Genomic DNA, 26,689 nt, shown 5'->3' on the forward strand with positions numbered 1-26,689 from the left:
GTCTTTTGTCATAGCATCAAGAAAAGATTACAATTTAGAAAAAAAATGCTAAAAATGCTCTGACATAATATTGCTAATATAGTTGGTGTTCTCAAAAACATTATTATTAGTGATGAAAAATTGTCACGTTATACCATCAGTAGCAAATAATTATTAATCATATTATATGTTGCTAATATTTTCGATTATATGCAGTGTTACTTAAGAACATGTGTTACGTAAGATCATTTTTGAAATAATTTGAGAGATTGTGTGGATACCATTTGATTCCTCAAAGTGTAGGAATATATGCCTTATTATGCTGCTTGTAATTGGCATATCTGTTTTTGTACTTTACTCCACGAGTTTATGCTTAATGCTTGCATTTTTCATGGGAAATATATCTGTCTCACCTACGATAAACGTTTTTTTATTGTCTGAACATAATTTTCAGAATTATTTATTCTTTTCATAATTATATAAGGATCATATATGCAAAATCATTTAATTTAGAGATTGTTTAGTCATCCGTACATGTTAAACCAATTAATAATTTTGATAACAAGTAGCATTTTTAGAATGTACCGTTCATTTGTTTGTGCATAGTAACTAAACAATCTTCAAATGCTTAAACAGTAAAAATTTGTTAATTGTAAACAGTAGATAAATAAGTCTCCTAGGAGGGACACAAGCATTATCATATAATATGTAGGATGGAACTCAAATAAAATTAATATTCTAATTGCTTGCTATTGCGTCGTATGCATGACTAATGTGCTTGCTGATTAAAAACATAAAAGCTACAAACATGCTTCAAAAGGTAATTAACTTAACGTTAAACTAATATTTTAATCGCAAAAGGTTGCAGTCGTTTCCTCAATTAATAACCCTGTCAATGAAAAAAAAAAAAAAAAAAAAAAAAAAAAAGAGAAAATTTGAATCCTCTACAATTTTTCTATATCATTTAAATTAAACATCTTTGCATTTTTAAGATTGATTAAAGTGCTTTGATCAATAGTCATCTCAGCATTCTTTTGTGATTTTTTTTTTTTTTTTTTTTGCTGTTTTTTATGTGTAGTTATTGATGACTTATTATTAGGTACAATACATTATCTATTTTTTTATCTCGGGTACGTTTAAATTTGTAAAAATCATCGATTGGTACGTTGTTTTGCAATTTTGGTACGTTTGATTTAATACTTATTGTTGAGATTAGTACAATATTTTTATTTTGGTATGTTCGATTTCGTACACATTGTGTATTGGTACGTTTATGTTGTTCTGAATCCTATTTTCTCTCAATGTACTAAAAGAAAAACTTATTTTGGTACATTTGATTTTGTGGGATATAAAAATATTTTAGACTGTTTTGGAGAAGAAAATTTCCTTAAATCATAGATAATTATTGCTAATTGTAGCATTATTGTGAAAATAAATTAAATCTAACCAACTTTTTTGCACTCTAAAAAAAAGTTACTTTTTTAACAATTATGTCTAATGGAGGAGATCAAAAGGCTAGATTATAGGAAATTTGTTTCAATATGATGTGGCGTCAGATTTTAGTAAAGATGGGTAGTGACATGTCATGCAATTTTGATAAAGAAAATGATTAATTCTAATACATATAGAACCAAAATTATGACAAAAAAAAAAAAGTTTAATCAAATGACTAAAAGGCGTGGATGTTTAATTTAGAATATTCAAAACTGAGACGTCTATATCAAAAGATCCCTAAAAAAAAGTAAAACTCTTTTTATTTTTTGTCAAGCCACTAATTTCATTAAAAATAAAGCACACTAATACAAAGTGAGGTAAGTTCAAGAACAATCCAAAACCCTAAAGTAATATTGCACCCCACTATAAAAGTAAAACAAGGAAACAAGCCCCCAATTGAGCCCATAACAATGCCTAAGCCAAAGATTCTAGATCTGAAAACGAAAACCAGCCTACTCCACCAAAATAGCTACACCATCATAGCCAAGTTGTCGCCATTAGGAAGAAGAACCAACAAACTGAAAGGATGGACAAATAGGAATGGACAAGCGACCTGCACTAGAAGCCATAATCTTACTAAATAATTGCACTTTAGCAGCCACTGAAACCCAAAGCAAGCCTCGAACCAAAGTCCATGGAGGAAGAAGTCGAGAAGCTGAATAGCCGAACTAAGTGGGCAGTAGCTCGCAGCTAAAAATAACAATTTGGAAACAAAAGGCATAAAACTTTGATCAGCAACAGGATTTGCCAACAATTGAGACAAAGGTCAAGGAAATTTGGTAAAACTACCATAAATCAAGGCTAAAAAGAAGAAGAAGAAGAAGATAGGGTTAGGAAAGAAGGAGAAAGGGATTCGAGAAGAAGAATATGGGGTTGCAACCGACCTCACCCAAGAGGAAGGGTTGGCGGCTGAATGTAAGATTTGATTTAGGGGTTCTCGACTTTGGGAGAGAAAGAGCGGTGCTTCTTTTCAACTACAAGTAATATTGCTACTCTAAACACAATGAACTGAAGAATAACGCTCTTTTTACTATGGCAACCAATAATTCTAAAAGTAAAACCTATACTTAATTTGGTGACAATTTGCATGTCTTTTCTTTTTGGGTAATTAGCAAAGATAACCACTTTTTGACATTTGGTTGCATAAATGATTAGTGTTTATTATGTTGTCATCATATTATTGTTGTGTGGTTGTTAATGCATCGTTGAGATATCAATATATGATCAATATGTTGTTTTTACTAAAAATTGATCATTCTACAACTAAATGTCAAAAAATGCTCATTTTTACTAATTGGATTTTCTTTTTAAATGTTTTTTACAATTTGATGTTTTGTTGGAGCAAATGAACATACAATGTTTTTGGGTAAATTACAAAAAACTACCTCAACTATTGGTCTCACGATACTATCATACCTTATCTTTTAAAATTGACAATGTCATACCTCATCTTTAGAATTTGGTCCAATGTTATACCTTCCGTTACTTGGTTATGTATTTTTCAGTTAAATGCTGATGTGACTTGATTCGAGGCCCACTTTCCATTAAAAAATTATTAAAAACAAAAAAAATATTTTAATATTTTTAAATATTAAAATATTTAAAAAAAGTAAAAAAAAAAAAATTCTTCTTCTTTTCTCTCTCTTCTTCTTCTTCTTCAGGCTGGGTGAGGGGGAGGGATGAACGAACTGGGTTTTTTTTTTTTTACCCTTTCTTCTTCTTCATCTTCTTCTTCTTTCTTTGTTGCAGGTTGGCTTTGGGGGGCAAGGGACGAACTGGGTTTCCCTTTTTCTTTTTCTTTTTTTGTTCTCTCTCTCTCTCTCTCTCTTATTCTTCTTCTTCTTCTTCTTCTGCAGGTTGGGTTGGGGGGGGGGGGGGGGGAGGGGATACAGACGAACTGGGTTTCCTTCTTCTTCTTCTTTTTTTTTTTTTTTTCCTTTCTTCTTCTTCTTCTTCTTCTTATTTTCTCTCTCTCTTCTTTTTTTTTTTTTTTTTTCCTTTCTCTCTCTCTCTCTTTCTCTTCTTCTTCCTTTTTCTCTCTCTTTCTCTTCTTCTTCCTTTCTCTCTCTCTCTCTCTCTCTCTCTCTCTCTCTCTCTCTTCTTCTTCCTTTTTTTTTTTTTTTAATTCCTTCTCTCTCTCTTCTTCTTCTTCTTCTTCTTCCTTCTTCTTCTTCTTCTGCAAGTTGGGGGGTGGTGGATTTGGGTTGCAGGTGTGGGAGGGATCAGGGTTTTGGGAAAGGGTGGAGGTTGGTGGGGTGATGGGATCTTGGGATCTGGGGGGGGGGGGGGGGGTGTTGGTGCGGTGATGATATTTTTAGGGGGTGTGACAGGATCTGGGCGGAGGGGTTCAAGTATGGGGTTCTCGGGGGAGGGGGGGGTTGATGGGGTTGATGGGTTTTCAAATTTTTTTTTTTTTTTTTTTTTTTGGTTGAAGATTAAGCAAGTAGGGGGAAGAAGATGAAGGGGGAGAAGAGAGAGAGAGGGGGAAGGGACAAACTGAGGGTTTTTTTTATTACTTTTCTGTATTATTTTAATATTTAAAAAAATTAAAAAAAAATTTAGTTTTAAATAATATTTTATTAAATTTTTAATAGAAAGTGGACTCCGAATCAAGCCTCGTCAACATTTAACTGAAAAATTCATGGCCAAGTAACGGAAGGTATAACATCGGACCAAATTCTAAAGATGAGGTATGACATTGTCAATTTTAAAAGATGATATAATAGTATCGTGAGACCAATAGTTGAGGTAGTTTTTTGTCATTTACCCAATGTTTTTTTATATATTAATCTTTTGGAGTTGGCGAGTAACTACCCCTTCTCATAAAGGACAAGCCGGCCATAGATATAGCAAGGGTGGATAGGTTTATTACTACTCCAATTATAATACTCGTGAAGATAGAGTCGTAACAAATGTAAAGAAGAGGGATCTTTCACCTAATAACAAAGGGTTTGAACAAAGATTTCAGATGAATGGGATAGAATATTAGTACATCTGATGCATAATTTAAATATGAGAATGTCCTCTAAAAAAGGAAAATTGAATGAATTAATTGTCAAATATAAGATTTTACGATTTCGTAAATTATTAGAAAACAACCTATCGAATTCACAAGTGTTTGATATCTCATTTTTCATTAAAAGCTGCTTCATTTTAAAGATAAGTAATAATAAAATAAAGAGTGTTGATAAATAAAGAGTGCGGCTTTAATCAATTACGCAATAACATCCTTAGTTTTCGAAAAGATATATTTATCCTTATAGACGCATTTTGTCCCTTTAAGAACAAAATGATCACCACCACCTACCACTATAAACCCTAACCACAACCATAATTGCCACAATTGTTACCACCACCAGAAGCAGCTTATCAAACATTGCTTTATTTTTACAGTTTATCAAACATTGCTTTATTTTTACAATTTATCAAACGCTAAACTGTTTTATTTTACAGTTGATTATTAGTAAAACATATCAAACACAGTTTTTTTTTAAACCACAACAATCCAAAATTGACGCTAGGACCTTTTGTTTTCTTTTAGTTTCTTCTGTTGTTCTCTCAATTCTGTTTGTGCTGACCTGTTCTTTCCTGTAAGGGTCCAATAACATTTGGTGACACAAAACCATAAATAAAATGGACTCAAAACCCAAGCCCATAATACTGCACATCCGCTGGGGCCCACTTACCAGGCCTAATACACAAATCAATGAGCCAATTCCCATATGTCACGTGCTTATCACGTGTTAACCTGCAGAATATAAACTGAACACTTCACTATTCACTGGCCCTTCAAACTTCAAGGTAGAAGAACATTCAAGCATGTTGGACAAAATTACAGACAATAATATACAAAATAATAGCAAAAAAAAAAGGGTCAAAATTAGAGCTAGTAAATTTGTTTTTTACCTTCGGAGAAAGAAACCGAAGCTCTGTTTCGTATGAGGTATCGATGGTCTGTTTGTTTCGTATTTTATTGGTGGTACTCACGAACAACAACCAAGACTCAAGTGCCAGTGAGGATATTGGGGGATGGATGATTTAGGACGAGCAGCAGAGCTCTTGGTCAATAAGAGAGTGACGAAACACTTTGATCGATCGAAAGACATTCAAAGATTCGCGCTGGACACATCCGAGCTCCCAAAAACAGGCATGAAAATTGCTACAAACTCGTAAATACATGTCCCTTCATCTTATGACTTCAAAATTACTACTTGACCTCAAACAACTGTTTCCAAATGACCAGGTCTCACAACCACATGGAGTTAAAATGTGGAATCTTCCCCAAGTTACGTATAAAAATTCAAAAAGGAAGGGCGGCTGTCAAAGTAATGACACTGCATCCCTCAACTACTGAGCCAACCGAATACAACATCCCTTTGCCAACAGCTTTAAAAACCAATCGCCGCGTTCTGACTTGATATATCCCGCGCATTCTTCATCCCAGTGCCCTGCCTTCCTACACCGGTAGCATTATTTCATAACAACGCGAGCTTTATAGTCCTTTTCGTACTCACCCCCGTGGTAACCAGCAAGATGACCACAGAACTTACAACCTATATCATGTTTGCTGCTCACGGTAACGCCCGCTGGAACAAAATCCCAGTACGGACAAGTACCAGTGCCGTGGTTACCTTCTGTACAACAAATTGCACAGCCAGCATCAAATCGTTTGAATCCTTCTTCTTCTTCTTTGTCATCGAGTTCCAGTTGAGTCAGTCGAGTCATTGAGTCTCCAACACCCTTTTGTAAATCTTCCTCCTCTTTGTTTGTTTCTCTTTGGACACATTCCTCTTTGTCTGTTAATTTGTTTAAAGTTCAAAAGTCAGAATACTTGAATGCCTAAAATATATAATATAAATAATAAATAAGACACCCGGCCCCGGCGAAATTATCCTGCTACAAAAATCTAAGGATAAAGTACAAAAAACTAGCTTAATTATTGGTGTCACGACTCTTTCATAACTCATATTTTAAAATTAACAATATCATATCTCATCTTTAGAATTTGGTCTGATGTTATACATTCCGTTACTTGACCATTTACCTTTCAGTTAAATGCTCACGTCATTTAATTCCAGACCAACTTTCTATTAAAAAATCATTAAAATATTATTAAAAACTAAAAAAAAATATTTATATTTTTAAATATTAAAATAATAATAAAAAGTAAAAAAACAAAAACAAAAAATCATTATAAAAAATAAAAAAAATAAAAGAAAAAACCCTCAGTTCGTCCTTCCCCTCCCCCTCATCTCTCTTCTCCCCATCTTCATTTTCTTCCCCCACCCCCACCACCTGCAAACCCCTTTAAAAAAAAGAAAGAAAAAAAAAATTTCCAATTTGTGTTCCCCCCCCCGGGGCACCCACTCTCAGTTTGTCTTCTTCCTTCCCAGGATGGGTGCGGAAGACGATGTGAAGAATGGATGAGAGTGATGAATTTGGGATTGGCAGGAGGTTGGGTTTTTTTTTTTTTTGGGGGGGGGGGGAACGATTTGTTTTTTTTTTTTCTTTTTCTTCTTCCAAATCCGGTCGGCGGGAAGATGGGTAGAGGATGGATGCGGAAGACGATGTGGAGAATAGATGAGGGTGGTGAATTTGGGATTGGCAGGAGGTTGGGTTATTTTTTTTGGGGGGGGGGGGGGGGGGGAACGATTTGTTTTTTTTTTCTTTTTCTTCTCCTTCTTCTTTCTGGTTTCTGGGTTGCAGGGGGACCGAACTGGGTTGGGTTGGAATTTTTTTTTTTCTCCTTCTTGCTTCTCCTTTTTTTCCTCTTCTTCCTCCTTCTCCTTCTCCTTCCATGAGCCTGCCGAGCTGACCATGACAACCTCAACCCCTTCTTGTACAAAGAAGTAATAAGCGTGGAACGAATGAGCATCCCAAGCTTCTGGGAGTTGAAGTTAAATTGGTGAGCGGTTAAAACTTCGACAAATTTACCCATGCCGGGGGGGGGGGGGCGAGGGGTTGATGGGTTTTGGTTGAAGATTAAGAAGGGAAGAAGATGAAGATGGGGAGAGAGGGGGGAAGGGTCGAACAGAGGGATTTTTTTTTTTTCACTTTTCTTTATTATTTTAAAAAATATTAAATAATTTTTTTTTAGTTTTTAATAATATTTTATTATTTTTTAATAGAAAGTAGGTCCCGAATCAAACCACGTCAGCATTTAACTGAAAAGTAAACGGCCAAGTAATGGAAGGTATAATATTGAACCAAATTCTAAAAATGAAGTATGACATTGTCAATTTAAAAAAAAAATGAGGTATGAAAGTGTCGTGACACTAATAGTTGAAGTAATTTTTGTACTTTACCAAAAATATAAACTATAGAACAGAAAGCAGAAAACAGCATGCATTCCCATTTTCCAAGTATTGTGATCAGAATAAAAAGCTTACTTGCTATGGAAATCAGCACTCGCAAACCATGAGGCTAATGATAAGAGAGCATCGATGTGCCCACAAACTAGCAGAATGATGGTATGTTTTCTATATGTCTAATTTCTAGTTGCTGTTAGACGGTCTCTGATCACAATCAAACTGCATCTGATAGTGATGTATACATGCTTGAATATTAATTTCGCCATGGAAGCGCTGTAAAATTTGAATGTTTTTTAGGGGCCATAGAAGCGCTGTAAGGCACTTACACAGCGCTGCTCAGACGACAAATTCCTAATAGAATGCGCAAGCAAGCAAACATATAACTAAAGACCCCTTTACTTTTCCTTCTTTAATTCAAAGCATTGCATAGTTGTTGCTAGCCAATTGCAAATTCCAGATCATCTTCCCCATCACAGATAAACCCTAAGACAAAAAATCAAAAAGAAAAAAGCATACCTTTAATTAGTATTCTGGATATCGTGGTCGTTGTCCTCACGGTCGTCGAACGCTTTGAACTTAGCCAGTTCCGCCGCATGCCACCCCTTGACGGATCCGGATCCTGATCCGACAGGATATCGGGATTCCAACATGGCTTTGTTTGAGAAAAAGGATACTGCAGGAGAAAGATAGGGAGAGCGAGACAAAGAGAATGCAGGAGTTAGGGTTAGGCGTTTCTCTCTTTGATCTTCCTTTCTCCACACGTGTAAGTAGAGATTTAAGTGGTGTTTTGTGAAAAGAGAGGCCATTATATATAAATATAGTCTTTACCAGATCAGATAGGATTCCCTATTAAATTCCATATAGGAAATTAAATCTTGTTTTCTTGTTTCACTCCTTAGTACTACGTTCTAGTGGTATTCCTCTTTACTTGTAAGTGAGAGATCTTAGATTCGATTCTCGTCAAAGGCGAATTTGAACCGCATTATTGCTAGCCTATTGTGAGGCTAAGCCCATCCCTCCTTAGTGTAGATAATATCGTTTGTTCAAAAAAAAAAAAAAAAAATCTTGTTTTCTTGTTCCATAAGAAACTGATCTCAATGCTGTTTTTTTTCTCTTTTTTTTTTTTAATTTTTTTATTATTAAGGACTAGCATTCCTCTTATTAATAAGACTTTCCTATCAAATTGAATATCTATAGCCGGTCCCTAAAACTTTTTTCTCTCATACTTATATTCCAACATATCTCTCTTCAGTGTTCAGGAATAACTCGACCATCAATCACCTTCTCCTCAAACTTTGTAATTTAGCCAAATAATTTACCCTATAATTATATTTTGACACTCATAAATTCTTAATTCGATTTAGCCAAATAATTTTGCTAAATTTGTTGTTTTTTGTCTAACTTTTTATACAATCAACTCAAAATTCATTTTCTTCTTGGCTACTTTTGTTCAAATTTTACATTAAAAACAATTAACAAGCTTTAGTTCCAAACTTTATTCACAAGTATAGAGAGTCCAAAAGGCAAAAGTCAACGTTCAATCGGGTACAAGTTGCTAAAATAAAGGCCTTATTTGGTATTGTCTTTTTAATGCGAATGAAGTTAAACAATAAAAAAATATTTTATAAAAATAAAATATTATGTTTATTTTAAAAATAATAGTCTTCAGACAAAATCTTTTAAAAAAACTGTTTTTCAGAGCTTTTTTAGTAAAAAAACGTAGTTGATCCTTAATGAATATTTTGATTCTTGTAATACCATCATCAATTTTCAAAAACGATATTATTATCGTTATAGACACATTTTGTTCCTTAAAGAACAAAGTGATCACCACCACTTACTATTACAAATCCTAATCACAACCATAAAACCCCACAATTGTTGCCACCACAAGGAGGAACTTATCAAACGCTGCTTTATTTTACAGTTTATCAAACGCTCAACTACTTTATTTTACAACTAATTATTCTTAAAACAAATCAAAAACATTTTTCTTTAAATCACAACAATCCCACACTGTCGCTAAAACTTTTCATTTTCTTTTAGGACCAACGTGGATTCGCTACTAATTTGTTGAAGAACTAATATTGGTCCAACAATTTTGGTGATTGAAAAAGTATAAATCAAATGGACTCAAAACCCAAACCCATAATACTGCACACCTTCTAGGGCCCAGTTTTGAGGCCCAATATACAAATCAATTAGGTAATTACCTCATGTCACGTGCTGATCACGTGTCAGCTTGCATAACCATAAGCTGCACGCTTCACTGGCCTTTCTGACTTCCAAAGTATAAGACCATGACCATGGTGTCCTTCAAAGGATAAGCACACTCCCACCCATTCCTCCTCCAGCACCTCAGCCCCTACTATGCCACCGCCGCCACCCTGACCGTAGCCTCCGGCGTGGCCATAGTCGTGAGAAGTAATACCGCTAATAGTTAAGTACTTTCGCTATTCTTAGGGGCTTTTAGCGCAATGGTAGTCCTTTAAGTCCAGTTATCCATGTGGACTGCCTTTGCGGTACATTTCATTGCAATAGTTGCGTGCATCTGCAGGTGTTCATGCTGATGATAACGACATAAGGAATTTTCTGAGCGAGAATTTTCTTTTTCATTTTGTTCTCAGCAAACTGAAGACTTTTCGCACGAGTTTTTCAATTTATTTTGTAGATTTTAAGGTTATGTTTAACATTAACGTATGTTAATTAAATTCTGGCAGTTGATGGAAAGGAGGTGGGAAGCATAGAGTAAGCTCCTGTGCCGATCGCTTCTGGATTTGTATATAGAGTAAGCTCCTATTCTTCTGGTGAATCGGATTAAGTTGTTCAATCATTTAATTAGAGCTGGTAAGTTTGGTTTATTCTTGAAATGCAAGTCCATTCAAGCATGTTGGACAAAATTACAAGCAATAATATACAAAAATAGCTAAAGTTATTGAACTTAAACAAGTTTTCGTGATTCGAGACAGCGCAATAATAAATTGCTGTTCATAATTTTGTACAGAAAAAGAATTTCAGTCCATAACTAGAGTTATTGAACTTAAACAAGTTTTCGTGATTCGAGACAGCGCACTGCCGGAGCTGGACCATCCTTTTCGGGATCAACAATTAGAACCGGGAGATGGGGAATATTGTTGACTGTGAGACTTGCAGAGCAAGCAATTAGCAGAGTCACAGCATTTGCTGCTAGCCTGCTGCAAATGTTATTCTAGAACTTGAGTTCAGAAATGTGGCTGGGACACGTGCTCAAGATTGATGGCAAGTTCCTCCCACAGGCAGGGGAGGAGATTGGGCCATTACCGCTCAGCGAAGAATTCTCGGTTTGCTGTGACTGTAATGCAGAGATTGATGAAGAGTGGTGGTTAGTGAGTCTCTGTTGTCCTTGTGGTGCTGAGGCTGATTTCAGGTTTCCACCGAAAGATATCTGAGTCCGACCTTGTGAACCTCTTCTTTGTTGCAGGGGAGAAGTCATGGCTGTTGAGTTTTTCAACTGAGAAGATTGGTGATGACTATTGCATTGCATTAGAGCTTTGGAGGAAACTGGGGCGCTTTTCGGGACCTTGGCAGCAATAGCGGGTTGCTGCTTTTGCAACAGATGTGGGTTCTGCGGCTGAAACTGGAACAGGTTCTGCTGTTGAGAACTCGATGACATGAAGTTGAGAGTTCTCGATGAACTGTCGAAAACAAGGGTCTGCCTCTGCACAGTACCTGATGAAGACTTCCCAGAAGCAGCTCTTAACCCATCATCAGCGTTGTTCGAACCACCATCAGTCTTCCTTTGGGATATTTGGTGGTGGTGGTGATTCTTTTGCTGCCCAGCTTGAGGTGCTGGTGTGATTTTATACCCTTGCTGGGCCGTATCTGGGAGGCTTTGAAATATTGCAGGATTTTGTGCCATGGATGAAAAGTTCAAGCATGAACCCGAGCCGTTATTTCCAGTGACGGAGGAAAATGACATGCCATATGCCTTAGATGGGATGAGCTCAACTCCACCCTTTAAGCCCTGTTTCTGTGATTGCTCAACGTGGTTTCCATTGCCACCGCCACCCATTGTCACATAAGGCATCAGGGTAAAGTTGACGGGTTGAAATGGAACCGAAAAATTCTGCCCATAAACACTGTTCTGAGCATGAGAGGCAGCAGGTGATGCGGCATTCTCCATGTTCATTTCACCTGGGGATACATGTTGCTTTTGTGAGGTAAAACAATTGTTGCAACTAAATTGTATTTCCCTCGGTTTATGGGACTCTTGTTGCCTGTGAGAAGGTGATGAATTTGCGTTTTGATGAGACGGTTGGACTTGATGCTGCTGAACATAGGAAGGGTGAAACATTTGATTCGAAACGAAAGGCGCGTTGATTAAAGGCAATGCATGAGCAGGGTTTCCTCCTCCAAACACTGGTGTTGTTTGTATATGAGCTGAAATGGGGTATTGGTAGCCATTAAAATTCACTGAAGAACTCTCCAGAGGTCTAGCAGCTAAATGGCTAGAGAGTGCTGCATTGTTCGTTGATTGTGCAAATTCCAACACGACGGATTTACTACTGGTTGGTGCAACTGCTGCTTGATGTTCAACCCGAGGAAGTGCGGAAATATGTCCATGCTGCAACTAAGAAAGAGCAGTGATAAATTTTCAAAACACTACTTACAGAAGTTGATTTATATCCACTCAACCGAAATTGTTAAAGAATGCTTACCATTTGGTAACCAGCATTGGCTGGCTGTGGAGTTTGCTGAACTGAAAGCTGCAATTTATGTGATGTTTCTACGACATTCCCAGCCTCGGAACTTCTATCTTTTCCACTATCACTTAAAAACTTCGGCGCAGCCTGCTTCTTTTTCTGCGAGTGTCGAAGATTCGGACCCAAGAAGCTTCCCAGCAATGGGATGTCTGACTTGGTGCCACATTGAGGAACAGAACCAGTTGCTGCTGGCCAGAAATTGTTTGTCTGTGCAACCTTCTGATGCAAGTGAATGTTGTGAGCAATGTGATGGTGGGTTGCGCATCTCTTTCGCGGCTGCTGAGGCAGAAGGGAATCGGAAGGCTGCAATTTGCACAACAGCAAAATTCAGACCTAAAGTTCAAGAAGAAATCAACAGAAAAAGGAAAGTTTCAACATAGCGAAAAGACTGGAAACCTGTAATCTGGTAGTGGATTTACTGCTACTATCTTGATTTGGACTCTCATTTACCTTCTTCTCTTCCTGCTTTTCTACCACAACTTCCTCCAGAAATATTTCCACTTTCTCTTCATTCTTTACCAAAACTTCGATCTTCTGCATAAAAAACATGTCATGAAACTGAAAGAACTAAAAGCGAAATGGTTATCAAATGAGCCCTAAAGAATTCAGCGGGTGAGTTCGCTTACCATATCTACATCTTGGGTCAGAGGTTTAGGATCAGATACAGAATCTGTAAAGTCGTCATCCCAGTCCATAGGAGGAGGAGCCTGCTCGAAAATCAGCCACAATGCATCAGTGAAATGGAGATAACAAGAAGCATTACACAAAATGCAACCAAATCAAAAACCTGAGAAACAAGAACTCACCATCAGATCAAATTCAAATCTTCCCTCCTTTCTCTTCCTCTTATGCTCCAACCCAGTTGAAATCCTGACAATTTCCACCCATCAAAACAAAGAACTAATTAGATTTCGTTTTCGGGTTTACCGAATCATTCAGATACTATTTCAATGACAGATATCAATCAAACTAGAAAAAGAGAAACAAGGCAAAGATTTTTTTATGCTCACGCTTTTGTCCCTTTCGAATCTTCACACGAAAACTCCCCTTTTGTGGCGATGATGCTCTTTTCTTCCACGTATGGATTTTTGGCTTTCTCCTCGTGCGGGTCCATTGACCCTGATGCACCTTCAGAGCAAGCTTCAATCTTTTCTGGCTGGTCACTTCCTTCGACTTCAACTCCTTCACCAGCTGAGCTGCTTTGAACCGCCATTGAAGCACTTCCATCCTCCGCTTTCTTCTCCTCGGAATCTGCAAAAGTAAACAGACGGATAAAAATCATTAGACTCAGACATGGCGTAGTCATATTGACTCGAGCGGATGCGCATCCCTTTGCACTCGCGTTCGAGTACGCAGCTCGCAGATTAGATTAGTTTAAAGTAGAATATCGCGCTTGTATCAAAAATAAAAAACAGGAAACCGTCGCTAATACCATTTCTATCTTCAGTTTCGAACTTAGAAGTTTTTGAATTCTGGGTTTGCTTCATAAGGCCATAGAGAACCTCAGCGATCTCAATCTCAATGTCCTCTTCTTCTTCTACAGGCCCTGAAGATTTCGAAGATTTCGGAAACTGAATCTTGGGTCCATTTCGTTTCTGCAACATATGAATTCATAAGCTCAAAAATCTCAAAACTTTCCAAAAACTTTCTTCAAAAATCATTTTTTGATAACATAGTACTAACTGACCATCGTCTTCCTCGATGAAACGTTTGAGAAAGAAAGCGACGCAGCTTTAAAGCTCAGCTGCTGAAGACTCTGTTCTTCCTCCCCATCTCCTCCATAACTCCCAGAAGAGAAATTTTCATGCGACCTCTTTCCAGCAGCTGCAAAAAGAGAGATCAAATTTAAAACGAAATCCAAAAACAGAGCAAACCCAAAACAGAGAGAGACAGAGAGATTATCAATTGCATTTGGATGTTGCTATACCTGAGCGAGCTTTTCTGGGAACTGCAACTCCGATCACTTCACGGGCAGCCTTTAGCGGCGGCGGAGCTTGGTGGTCGGAGAAACCCAAGCTCTCTTCTGTGCTGTCTTGATCTTGATCTCCTCTTCTGTACCTCCTCTGTTTTTTGCTCTGCTCTCTCATGATTCTCTTCTGGTTTTTGCTTGCTGCCATGGTTGGCCTTCTTGTTCCTCTGATTCTCTCCATGCTCATGTTATTCTTAGCTGCTTCTTCTCCCTTCTCGCAAATCATCAAAACTCACAAAATGGAAGACAGAAACTCTCTCTCTCTCTCTAAACTATGCAGATAGATACAAAAATGCCCCATGCATTGAGAATTGCAAGTATCATTCTATTTGATATCATGTCTTTCGGATTCGACGGTCACTCTTTTGTAATTATTAACTCGTTGATTGTTGGATAAAAGAATTTTTTATATATATCCAAAACACAAGGTGGTAGCTTTGTGTATGACATGTCATAATATATACGAATAACATAATTGAAACGTCTCATTTTAGATTATATTTTTCAATACCCTCTACTTTTTTTTGCACATTTGAGTTTGATACGCCCTGATGTAGTCATATTAGCTAGAGTAGATGTAGTTTTTTGTGCATTTGTGTTTTGATTCTTTCTCTTTTCTCGTAGTTGCGGATTAATTTAAAATAGCTTATTACCATTTCGAGTTGAAATTGTGGTATGTCCTGATGCTAATGATGAAAGTAGCTAATATCTCTCTAAACTTTTACTTACAAAAAAAAAAAAAAAATAGCTTATTGCTTGTGTAAAAGAAAAAAAAACTTATTGATTAACAAAGGGTTCACAGTTCAAAAAATTAAGGGCAAAAACTTGCACCTGAGATTCCAAATTTGGTTCCTCTTTTGATAATTTAAAATAACAGAAACACTTTACTATTTTTTTATTTTTGTTTTTGAAAATGCAGACCAACGCAAAATATTAGTTTAACGACAAGCTAGAAAAAATAATATAATAAAGTACAATTAAGTATCATAATTCTATATTGGCTGCACACGTTAGTGCTTTTTTATCTTAAATTAATAGCTTTAGTCTTTCTTTTGTTTAATTAATAAAGAAAAGAGTACTAAACCAAAAAGCATGGGAAAAACTTATAACTTAGTCTTTACTAAAACAAAAAGTATGCTTCTAGGAAAACTAATAACTTAGTATTTCTTTTGTTTAATTAAGAAAAAAAAAAAAGGATTACTAAAACAAAAAGCATGCTTCTAGTAAATAGGATACTTTATGGATCCCTTCCATTCAGATTCTTCAATTATGTCCATTCAACCGAAGATCAAACTGTCACGAATTAATTAACCTTCTTTTTTGGTTTTTTTATGTTCATCTTCTTCCCTCTTCTCCCTATATCTCTCTCTCCAACTCTTTTCTCTCTTTATTTGGGAGGACTTGGTTCCAGTTTTGAGCAACCAAAGGTTGAAAGACTATGGTGTGAGCGTGGTGGGTCGGCAATTGGAGTCAACACCTATCGTACAACGCAGAGAATTGAAGGACTAGTTGTGAGCAACTGAAGGCCGAAAGACGATGGTGTGGAAGTGATGGGTCGGCAGTTGGAGCCAACACCTATCATAGAACGCAGAAAATTGAAAGATCCAAAGAGAATCCCGACCACTAAGAAAAACTAATAATTTAGTCTTCCTTTTGTTTAATTAAGAAAAAAAATAAAGAGTACTAAAACAAAAAGCATGCTTCTAATAAAAACTAAAGAAAGGAATCCATCCCACTTGCCCAATACTTGGAAAAGTCATATTTTATTTCGTTTTGATTTTTTTTTTCATATAAGAAAGAATGAAAGAGAAACAAGGCTTTGTTTAATTCATAACAATAAGGTAATACTAAAGCAAAGTTTGTTAATCCGTAATTAATTGCATGCATAAGTTTGTATTACTATTATTATAATAAGCCGCACGTCTCCAAAGATTATTGGTGGGATCCGAGCTGTCAATTCGCAGCAGCTAGTGTCTTGAGAATTTGAAAAATGTTATTTTAATCATGACCATACAAATAAATGAACGTAATATTTTTTCAATTTCAATAAGTTCAGGGGAGGGGAGGCTATCTCATTTCAAAATTAAGGCATGCTACAAGTTTCTTTTGAGGACTTAGAGAAAGGGTTTTAGTACGTAAGTCTTAGTCCGGAATTATCATTAGTAGGACTCGAACTAATCTTTGATTTAACAAAGAGAACGATCTTTACAAACTCAACTAACATTTATTGACATACATAATATTTTCAATGCACCATATATAAACGAAGTTAGATTATGAAATTATGTTGTAGAGCACACTAAAATATATGATTGACATCATATTAGCTTACTAATTGGTTTTATTATACCAAATTTTAATGTAATTTGACTTCAACTATCTTCCATTAATTTATTAACATGTATTAATATTATTGTACAACTTAAACATTATTATAAATTATTTAGTGGGAAAGAACATTGTATTTAGAAGGTTAAGACAAGATGATCCATCCACCCTAGTGGCACTTTATTAATAAAACGAAATATAAAATAATACAATATTTGAATAATCAGATCCAAAGTGCAAGCTGTTCGGATCGACAGAAGTCTTAGTTTTGTGTGGAAGGAATTGTTTTTTGTTAAAGGTAATGAGTTAAAAATAAGCACCTCACAGCTTCCAATCAAAATCTAAAAAAATGTTTACCTTAAATAAATAAGAATCACACAACCAGTCGTGGAGGTCAAAGCGAAAGAATAGGATCCTATTCGGATTTTTTTGTGAGGATCTCATATATTATTTCATCATGTTCGTTCATTTATCATCTTGTTATCAAAATTATTTTTAATTTTTTAGTTCTTTCCATAAAGATTATGTCTACCAAAAATCACTTAAATTTAAAATCATATGACTGTTGTATTAAGGATTTTCAATTGTTTTATAGAACCGTATTAGTTTATTTTCTTTACTACAAATAAATATCTTAATGATTTTTTATTTGTCTAATTTTGTGCAAGGATGATATATTAATGATGTTGTAAAAGATAAACGGTTAGATTATTAAAATACATTACAGAGTAAGCATCACAAAAATATGTTTTAAAAATTATATGAAAAAAGTAGTATCACGGATCAGTTTCCAATAAAATATGATTTTTTAAACAAAAATTTGGTGGAGAAATCATCAACTCACGGTTGGCTTAGGGTTTGAAGGAGACTGGATACATTATTTTTTTCAGCTGAGATCGAGAAGAACTCCGGACAAATATTCAAAGTTCAAAAGTTTGTTTGCAAAAAATATGCATACTTTGCGTTTCATCTTCCAAAGAAACATGCGACTGCAACATTATTTTCAATTTGTTAATGGCATGCACATATAAATTTAATCAAAATCACTTTCATCAGTTTTTTAATTCGAGCGGTAGTTTAATCTAATTTAATCTAAACTATTGATAAATGGGTTCAAATTAAGTGTAGAGGAAGAGACACGTTGCTTAATGAACTTGGCTACATACCGTACTTTCATTTTGGTTGTCTTTTTAATGATTAAATGGGAGATGATTTCTACAAACCTTCTATTCTCTTTTGCACGCCTAATTTGTTTTTGTCTGTTGATTTTCTTTAATATATTTGATTTAATGATAAAAAACAAACATGAGTTATGAGGTATGCATGAGAGAAAAATGGTGTGTTGGAATCAACTCTATTTGCAACACAATAGGGTTCGTATAAAAATGTTTTTTAAAATAACTGAAAGCGTTTTTGGTGAAAGTAATTTTGAAACCAATTTTTAGTAAAAATGCAAGTAAATCCTGAAAATACACTTGAAGTGCTTTTGGAACCCAAAAACATTTCTTCTAAAAGTGTTTTCAATTACTTTAAAAGTATTTCCAAACGAACCCTTAGTTGTCATAAAAACGTATCACAGAGAAAATAACTTTTTGTAGTGTGGGTTGATGAAAGTGGGCCAAAAATAGTAGTTCTTGGGATTAATATCCGAAAAGAGGGTTGTGAGTTATGATGAAGATAACTTATCTTTCTTTTGCATTTATGCGCACATTGAAAAAGACTCACTTAAACTCAAAAAAGCAATCAACATATAGGTGATGCCCCTAAAATGGTGATTTTCCAATTGTATGTTTGAAAAGTCATGAATAATAGAAGAAAATTAGGTATGGAATCAACTACCCCGTAATCAATCTAACTTTTGGTTTTTCAAGTACTAAGTTACTAATTTGGAATGTAAGATTGACGTAATTTTTTATCGTAAACGCAAGAGAAGTCATGAACCGGAGATATTTGTACTTCCTAATAGAATTATCATCCTTTGTTAGTCGAAAAGTTTTGAAAAAGCACAATGCCGCAATGGGATGATAGGAGCAAATTCTTCGGTGTAACTGGAAGTAGGGCAGATGTACATTGAGACCAAAGTCCTAAAAATATCTATGTAAAGATAGTATGAGGACTCTTCGAACGTTTAGAACAGGTCATTTTTGTGCCTAGTAAGCGTTTGATGTAATGCATGTTAAGTATATCTCGACATGTTGTATCGACAGCACTCAACAAATTTTGTTGATATCACTCATTAAATTGTTTTGGCATATGTTGTATTTATTGACATGTGCACAACATAGTTTGGCTGACGACAACAAGCCCGCCAAGTGTTCAACAAAACGCATCACATAATAAACTAATTTTTTTTTTTTTTACGCTTTGTTTCTATCTAAAAAAATTGTACTTTAACACCCTCAAAATTCAAATCATGAATTCACACTGGAAGTATATCTATCTGTCTATATTTTTCGCGTGATGAGAAAAAAAACAGTATATTGTACAGCAAAATATCTAGATGATGGGACCAAATCACCAAATACCTTTTCCTTTTTCTTCTTTATGTATTGGATGGTAGGGTAGGATTGGGTTTGTGGGTTTCTAGAGTAGCGTGGTTTCTCAAGACAGAACGATGGGACAAATGCCATGTTATCTCAAATGAAGGATCCTTCGGAGGGAAACTTCGGAAGGTTATCTCAGTAAGCCAACTCTCACTCCAGCATAAAATCGGATGAGATCAAAATATAGAGGTTTTGTATCTTTGAAAGCGTTGACATACGAAAGATGTGGTCAACATGCCCTTACACCGAAGAAGTTGAGGTTCCAAATAGCTTAACCTCTTATAAGTCCATGCATGGTTCATATTCTCATCAATGTGGAATTCATTCTTAACACGTCCCCTCACGTGTGGTGGATTTTTAAGCCTAATACATGAACAACACAACACAACAAAGTGACACAGAGAGCGTGTGGCCGCTCCTCCCATCAATGTGGAATTCATTCTCAACACGCCCCCTCACGTGTGGTGGATTATCAAACCTAACACGTGAACAATACAATACAACAGGATGACATGGAGCGCGTTTGGTCGTTTGGCCTCACACATGGAACAACCTCATAGACAGAGCCAATGAAGGCTCACTGGGGTTAGATGTCCTCACTCAAGTAATTCGTTTGTTTAGTTGCAGACTATAATTATATAATATACACGATTTATCTTTAAAGAAATACATGTATCTAATATCTAATATACATTCATTCTACTTATACTCCATATCATCATGTACTTATATTTTTCTCATCACTTTGCCACTTTCCACCACTATATTGAAATTTTTGTAACATTGGAATTGTGATACGTCATTATTTGAAATCATCCTTAATATCATATTGCGAATAACCATACTATAATAAGGTTTTCTTAGTTATTTTCGGTTGCCCCCACTAGAGGAAATTTCTGACTTTGTCCCTGAACAATCTGATCTGATATCATGAAGAAATTGAGGTTCCATCGTAAAACTAATTGGCAATATGGAGAGTAATCCAACCTCTTATAAGCCCATGCAATGACCCTCCTCTCATCAATGTGGGACTCATTCTCAACATACACAAGTATCTCTTCCTTTTCATGAAGTCATAAAGGAAGTGAATAGACTAATTTGAACTTCCGAGTGAAGTGTGAAATTTGAAAGCCTTCCAAATGAACATTGCATATATTTTTCACATAATATTGAAACAAAATGTCTGGTTATCACAAGAAGGTGCTTTCTAAGGAGGAGGTATAAACAGCACTGGAAGTTCCCGCACGGGATAGAGGAACACCTAAAAAGGTTTCGAGATAGAAGCTCAACCATTTACATCATCAGTACATGGACAATCACTACACCTTCAGCAATTCCTGAAACACAGTTGTAATTTCCGTTAAACTTCGAGAATGACACCGAATGACTTAGGTTAACATAAGAATCAGCGTTAATGTACTAGTATTAGGCTGCAGGTAGTGCAGATATTCGCAAACATAGCAGATTATTAAATGGAGGTATTACCTTCTCTTTTTGTTTGAATATGGCATCAAGCTTCTTCACATACTCATCTGTCAATTTCTGCATAAAGGAAATACGTAAACACCGTATATTTCAGTAACTGTTCTAAAATAAACTGCTGAAGTCCAATGGTGCTTGAAATGATAATGTTAGAAAAGATATATCTTCTACTGTAACCTTTGAAATGAAACCTAACCAATCATGAAACAAGAAATAGGTGCCGGATATATCCCGAAGAGATGTCAAAGAAACCAATCAGTCAGTTGGTTTCTTTGTCACCAGGCAAACCGCGATACCTAATGGTGAAAGATAAAAAACCTATAAATTACCTGCAAATCACTTGATAAGTCCTTTACATTATCTTCAGAGAGCTTTTTTGCCTTTAGGAAACGAATGTTGATGGTAATCAGTAAAAGTAGAATGGTGGGGACAAAAAAGCAAATGCTGGGAAGTGAGAAAGAAAGAGAAGTTGTGGGGTTGGGCTTCAAACCTTCTCAAGTTTTTCAAGAGTTTTTAGAGCATCCCTTCTTATGTTCCTCAATGCCACCTACAACGATTGAGTAATAGGTATTTCAGAAGAACAAGATCAACTGCTTTGAAGTTTAAATGAATGAAATGTTAACGCTTATCAAAGACGGCATTTCTAAAATGCAGTATATGCTCTGTGCCTTTACTTCAACATGGTGCCATGATGACACCTCGCCATGAACAACGGAAAGGAAAGGGAACTGGGGTTGGGGATCAGTTATGTAGTATATCAATTTGTATGATTTGGTTAAGCATATACAAAAGTCTCAAAACATTAAATACTATTCACAAACTAGCAAAGGAGAGTTTTATCCAACTATTAGCCAAGGATGATACGGTATGTCTGTACCTTTCCCTCTTCAGTCTGTTTTGCCACAATTTTTGACAATTCCTGCATTGGAAAAAAGGAAAAAGGAAACACATATTAAAGAAAATGACTGATTATTTGCATCCTCAGAAACAGAATATTTCCGTATCCTTATATATATATCAGAATTTCTGTATCCTTCATTTATGATCACCAAGGTATAAAAAAAATTCCATCCAATAAATTATCTTACTAGTTATTACATCTCAGTACATGTGCGTTGGCCAATACAATAGGAAGAGCTGAAAAGCCCTTAGGTCAGTTATGTAATGAACTCAAAGAATGAGAACACACCTTCCTTCTCTCTGATGTAAGTTGAGGTAGGGTTAACCGAATTACTTCTCCATCATTATTTGGAGTCAAACCAAGATCAGAGCTAACGATGGCCTTCTCTATAGCCTTTAAGCTGAAAAAAGGGGTTGCACCATTTAGAAAAAAGACTACTAATCGACACGATCAGTTGATATCCACTGCATTCTTCCAATAGAAGACACAAGCTCTTTACAGCTGACCAGAATCCCTATTTCGTTTAGGTTATCAAAGATTTAAAAGAGAAGGCAGTAAATTTCACAGGTAAAATCCTAAACACCTCCTCACGGAGAAGCGCTCGCCCACCAGCTAGCATTTTCAGCCGGGTCTTACGTTAGTTTATAATGTGCCTTCCTCCTCTCATTTTGGATAGATTTAACAGTGGCTATCCCAAAGCAGACATGTGTCTATTCCAGGACTGTGAATGCAGCATGGCGCACTGATCTTATATGACCATTACTAATTTCATACCTTCAGTTTATGAAATACCTGGATTTGTCGTATGGCTGAACCAAGAAGGAACTTGCATCAGGAGAACTGATATTAGCAATGGTCTTCAAGCCAACTGGGCTTCCATAGTATTCAACCTAAAAATGTATTGAGTTATAACTAATCTAAGAGAAAAAATATCACTACCGAGTTCTCAATCTGCACAAAAATGAACTGCAAAAGTAGCTAGACAACCCCCTAAATTAATTCATACCTCAATCTTATCCAGCATGGCCGGGCTTGCCCTCCCTGTCCTAATAGAATTGAAATTGGATCGTACCGTTTCAAGAGTCCTTTCCATCCTTCCTTCCTGAAATACAGCTAACATACTCAATACAAGTTTGTTCTTCCTTACTCCACCAAAAAATCCAAAGAGCCTTAAATCTCTCCAACCTAAGTGCATACTGCATGTTTTAATGAAACGATATCATAATCAAACTTACAGCATCTTTCTTTATCAAAGACTTCTCCGCTTCTATTTCTTCGATAGTAGCAGCCCTTACAATTCCAGCTCTGGATATAAGAAAGATATTAGAAGGCAAATCAACCCACCACACAACCAATAACTCATCACAATTCAATTATTTAGAGTGGCGCACCACGCAACCCAAGTTCTCACTGCATTATCAAATTGCTAGGATAACATCAGCATATATGCAGTGTCAAACAACAGAGTCGTGTCACTTTAAGTATATTGTTGTTGCACGATAAGTCAACAAATGCAATATAACCCAATTTTCAGTCCCTTACAAAGTTACAAACAACAACAATAACAAGCCAGAGTATTAATTCTGTAGCACAAATAAAACTTGCCTCTTTTGGAACAATTGCTTCTTCACAACAATGGCATTGCCCGAAAGCCTTGCAGCACCATCCTGAGACCTCACATAGTTAGCAGACGAGCTCCATGAGCACGCATTAACAGTTCTAGGCTGGCATTTCTTACACGCCGACCCTCCACCAAAAGAATCTGCAAAAATCTCAACTTTTACAGCATTTAGCATGCGAAAACAAAAATACCCATCAAACAAAACCGAATTACAAACTCAACCCAATTAGTTATGCAGGATTACAGTTCTGAATTCCAAAAGGGTACCTTTGAAATTTGCAAGCAAGTAATAAAGATCATCAATTTACCGGTAATAAGCATGCAATGAATGTAAATATTGCTTGATGGGTTACGTACCTCGAATGGAAAGGAGGGTTTTGGGAGGGTTTTGCTTGGGCTGGAGGACGAAGCGGACAGGGGTTGCAGGAGAGAAGTGGGTCGCCATGAAAGCCGAAAGCTTTTGTTCTGAGTAAAGCTTCTGGGGCTGAGACAGATAACAGTAAAGTAGTGACTGTGATACAAGTAGAAAATGGTCTGAGCCTGTGAAGGATGACAAGGAAGGAACACTGAGAAGGGGAGGAGGGAACTTCTCGGGGTTGTGGATAAGAATTTTGGCCTTCGCCATTTTAATTTTGGGATTTGTTTGTATTCTCGGATTAGATAATCCAAAGACGGGATGGAGATACCCTGCACTTGTGCGGGAATATATAGTTACCAGTAACCAAACCACGGAGCTTCCTTTACTTTTTTTTTTTTTTTTTTTTCCAAGAAAACTAATGAAAACGGTTTGAAAACTTTGAATTTTAATGATAAGGACAAAATAAAAGATAAAGTGAATAGTACCAGGATTGACTTTTTAGTGTAAAAATATGGTTTTTCGTTAAAGTGAACAGTACCGTGGGCTTTTCGTTAAAACTCCTTTTTTTTTTTTTCATATTAAGCATTAGAGATGTAATGACACACCCCGATCGAGATCAGGGCATGCTGGCCATCACGTGGAAGTGACGTAACCATGTGCACAGTACGGAAGCTAATAAAATAATAATAAAAATAGTACGAATAAATAAAAACCAGTTTTACACAAAGTAAAAACAAATATGTGCAAGCGTAAGTGTGAACACAAGGTTCAGAGCGCGAAGACCTAATGCAGTCCGGGAGAAAACGACACTACAAAAGCACACCTGAAGGTAGTCCTACACTGGTGATCGTCTGTCAGATATGCCGGGGAATTCCTCGGGAAGCCACCAAACGTGCTAGCCAACTAGAACCTGGAGGGGCGCAAAACAAAATTGTGAGTGGGCAAAAACAAAGTTTTTCAAAAACCATTTCATAAACAAGTTCTAACCCCTCGCCGTAAAACCTGTATACTTCCCAGAAAATATAATATACATATATGTAAATCATGCTCCGAAATATGCCAAGTCAAATGTCTCTAAATAGAATGCAAGTGCTCAGGAACATCAAGTCAAAGCTATATAATCTGTCAGCCGGAGTCACCTAACGTGACATGTACGGCTGAATCTAGAGCTCAAATCTCCATCTAACTAACTATACCTGCACACGAGTCGGAACCACCTAACGTGGTCTGTACGACAAGCCTAGGTGTAATATAAGTACGCTCAAGTGCTACGATCACGTGAAGGTTGGGCGAATAATCGCGGGTCACCTACGAGTCGGAACCACCTAAAGTGGTCTGTACGACAGAACTGTGCACCTAACTTGGATCCAAGATGAGCGTGTGGTGCGAGAGGTGAACATCACGTGAAGGACTGTGCCCAACTCTGGGCGGGAGCACTAACACCGGGGGTGCAGGTTATGAGCTCTCTATGCATCTCAAATCACTACTGAACGTAAACATAAATCATAACTCACCTGACACTTACTTGTGCGTCCGCAGCACCAAACATATATATAAACATATGTGATTCATAATGCGTAAATCAATGACAAAGTATAAGCATGGCATATAAACGAATAAACGTTTCATTTAACTTTCTAGGAAAAGTATAAGTATATAGGTATATGCGGAAAACCAAAAGCCCACTCACTGATATGTGGAAGGGTCGTAACCCCCTTGCCTCGAGTGACCACGCTCGTCCTCGGGATAGGTCTCACCTATATGCGAAACAACTATAAAAACGTTAATTTTAAAACACATAACCAACCTTATGAAATAACTTCTCATACAATGCTCAAATTGGGTGTATGAATACACCAATGTGATCTACTCAACCTCAGGAACATCCCCATAATTTTAGAAAAAAATTTCACCGTCGCACGCACCCCCACGCGCAGGCACGTGCCTGGCACGCTGACAGCGTCAGTTAACGCCGTCAGGAATATTCCGTTAACTTTAACGGATTCCGTTAACGCCGTTAGGAATATTCCGTCGTCTTCTCCGGCGCCGGAAAACCGGGAAATTTTCAAATCGTGATATCTTGTTCGTTTTTCAACCAAATTTCACAAAATTGATACCAAAATGAAGCTTACAACGAGAGGAACAAATCCATACCACTTTCAAGTGCTAAAATACACAGAATCTCGCTGGGAAAACACCACCAACTCCAGCCAACCTCGAAACTCACGATCCCAACGTCCAAAACCTTCAAACGAACCACCCCGAGCCTCCTAAGGACCTCATCAAGCTTCTTACGAGCTTGAAATTCCTAAAAACACAAGAATTAACGTGTGCATGAACAGTGACAAACATCGGGTATCCCGAGTTCGACGTGAAAACGAAGGTATCCTTACCTGAAATGAGTATGGTTGGACTTCTACGGACCTCACGAGCATGAATATGTACTTTGTTTATTCGATCTGTGAAGATTACAAGGGTTTTGGGGTATGTCCGTACAAATGGGATAGAAAATGGGGAAGGGAAATGGCACGGGACAGGTGCAGGGACAGGGAAAGGGTGAAGGAAATGTGTGGGGGAAAGTGTGTGGTGCAAAACCAGCCACACCAAGCTCAAAACAACCATACAACGTAAAAATCATGCTAGGGGCAAAATCGTCATTTCACGCGTACGTTTTAAAAATTTCCGGAATGGGCTGTCACATGTAATTTTCACGCAATGTTTTTAGTTCTCGTTAGAAAGTATTTTTAAAATAATTAAAAGCATTTTAAGTGATTTTTAAAAGAAGCATCATATATTTTTTAAGATAATAACTAAAAGTGTTTTTTCAAAATTCACTTAGATTTTTAGTAAGAATTGGTTTTAAAAATACTTTTATTTATTTTAAAATCAATTTCAAATGAGCACTTAGTTTTTCACATATATTTTATTTCTAACTTTTTGATAAAATAAATTAAACGAACT

At 36.5% G+C, this 26,689-nt stretch overlaps 2 protein-coding genes across 8 annotated transcripts; both read right to left on the minus strand.

Annotated features, from left to right (window-relative positions):
* Window positions 1-10,641: 10,641 nt before the first annotated feature.
* TKL (TIC-like protein) lies at window positions 10,642-14,876 on the minus strand. Of its 7 annotated transcripts, none has more exons than XM_068482419.2 (9): window positions 14,454-14,876; window positions 14,214-14,350; window positions 13,959-14,121; window positions 13,537-13,777; window positions 13,333-13,396; window positions 13,153-13,233; window positions 12,923-13,060; window positions 12,482-12,829; window positions 10,642-12,387 (listed from the first exon to the last, which is right to left on the minus strand). In XM_068482419.2, the coding sequence occupies exons 1-9, from the start codon at window positions 14,719-14,721 to the stop codon at window positions 10,993-10,995; spliced, it is 2,835 nt and encodes a 944-aa protein (XP_068338520.2). In that variant the 5' UTR covers window positions 14,722-14,876; the 3' UTR covers window positions 10,642-10,992. The 7 variants fall into 7 exon arrangements, with proteins under 7 accessions (XP_068338520.2, XP_088536345.1, XP_088536349.1 ...); XM_088680219.1 differs by having other exon boundaries at window positions 12,923-13,057; window positions 14,454-14,801; XM_088680223.1 differs by having other exon boundaries at window positions 12,977-13,060; window positions 14,454-14,801.
* Window positions 14,877-20,335: 5,459 nt separating this feature from the next.
* LOC137742302 (ribosome-recycling factor, chloroplastic) lies at window positions 20,336-24,042 on the minus strand. The gene is made up of 11 exons (XM_068482132.2): window positions 23,728-24,042; window positions 23,355-23,511; window positions 22,985-23,054; window positions 22,756-22,851; window positions 22,542-22,639; window positions 22,038-22,149; window positions 21,726-21,767; window positions 21,339-21,395; window positions 21,178-21,228; window positions 20,852-20,908; window positions 20,336-20,703 (listed from the first exon to the last, which is right to left on the minus strand). The coding sequence occupies exons 1-11, from the start codon at window positions 23,993-23,995 to the stop codon at window positions 20,686-20,688; spliced, it is 1,026 nt and encodes a 341-aa protein (XP_068338233.2). The 5' UTR covers window positions 23,996-24,042; the 3' UTR covers window positions 20,336-20,685.
* Between the last annotated feature and the right edge of the window lie 2,647 nt (window positions 24,043-26,689).

Source organism: Pyrus communis, chromosome 11, assembly GCF_041283825.1.
Source record: "Pyrus communis isolate YQ-2024b chromosome 11, ASM4128382v1, whole genome shotgun sequence".
In the NCBI taxonomy this organism is placed as follows: Eukaryota; Viridiplantae; Streptophyta; class Magnoliopsida; order Rosales; family Rosaceae; genus Pyrus; species Pyrus communis.

Excerpts from the sequence above, each read along its gene's own strand:
- TKL (XM_068482417.2), bottom strand. The coding sequence starts at position 14,721 with ATGATTTGCGAGAAGGGAGAAGAAGCAGCTAAGAATAACATGAGCATG. Across the intron at positions 14,122-14,213 it reads TTTCATCGAGGAAGACGATG|AAACGAAATGGACCCAAGAT; the intron begins GTCAGTTAGTAC and ends CATATGTTGCAG. Across the intron at positions 13,778-13,958 it reads CGAAACTGAAGATAGAAATG|ATTCCGAGGAGAAGAAAGCG; the intron begins GTATTAGCGACG and ends TTACTTTTGCAG.
- LOC137742302 (XM_068482132.2), bottom strand. The coding sequence starts at position 23,995 with ATGGCGAAGGCCAAAATTCTTATCCACAACCCCGAGAAGTTCCCTCCT. Across the intron at positions 23,512-23,727 it reads AACCCTCCTTTCCATTCGAG|ATTCTTTTGGTGGAGGGTCG; the intron begins GTACGTAACCCA and ends AGATTTTTGCAG. Across the intron at positions 21,768-22,037 it reads TTACATCAGAGAGAAGGAAG|GAATTGTCAAAAATTGTGGC; the intron begins GTGTGTTCTCAT and ends TTTCCAATGCAG.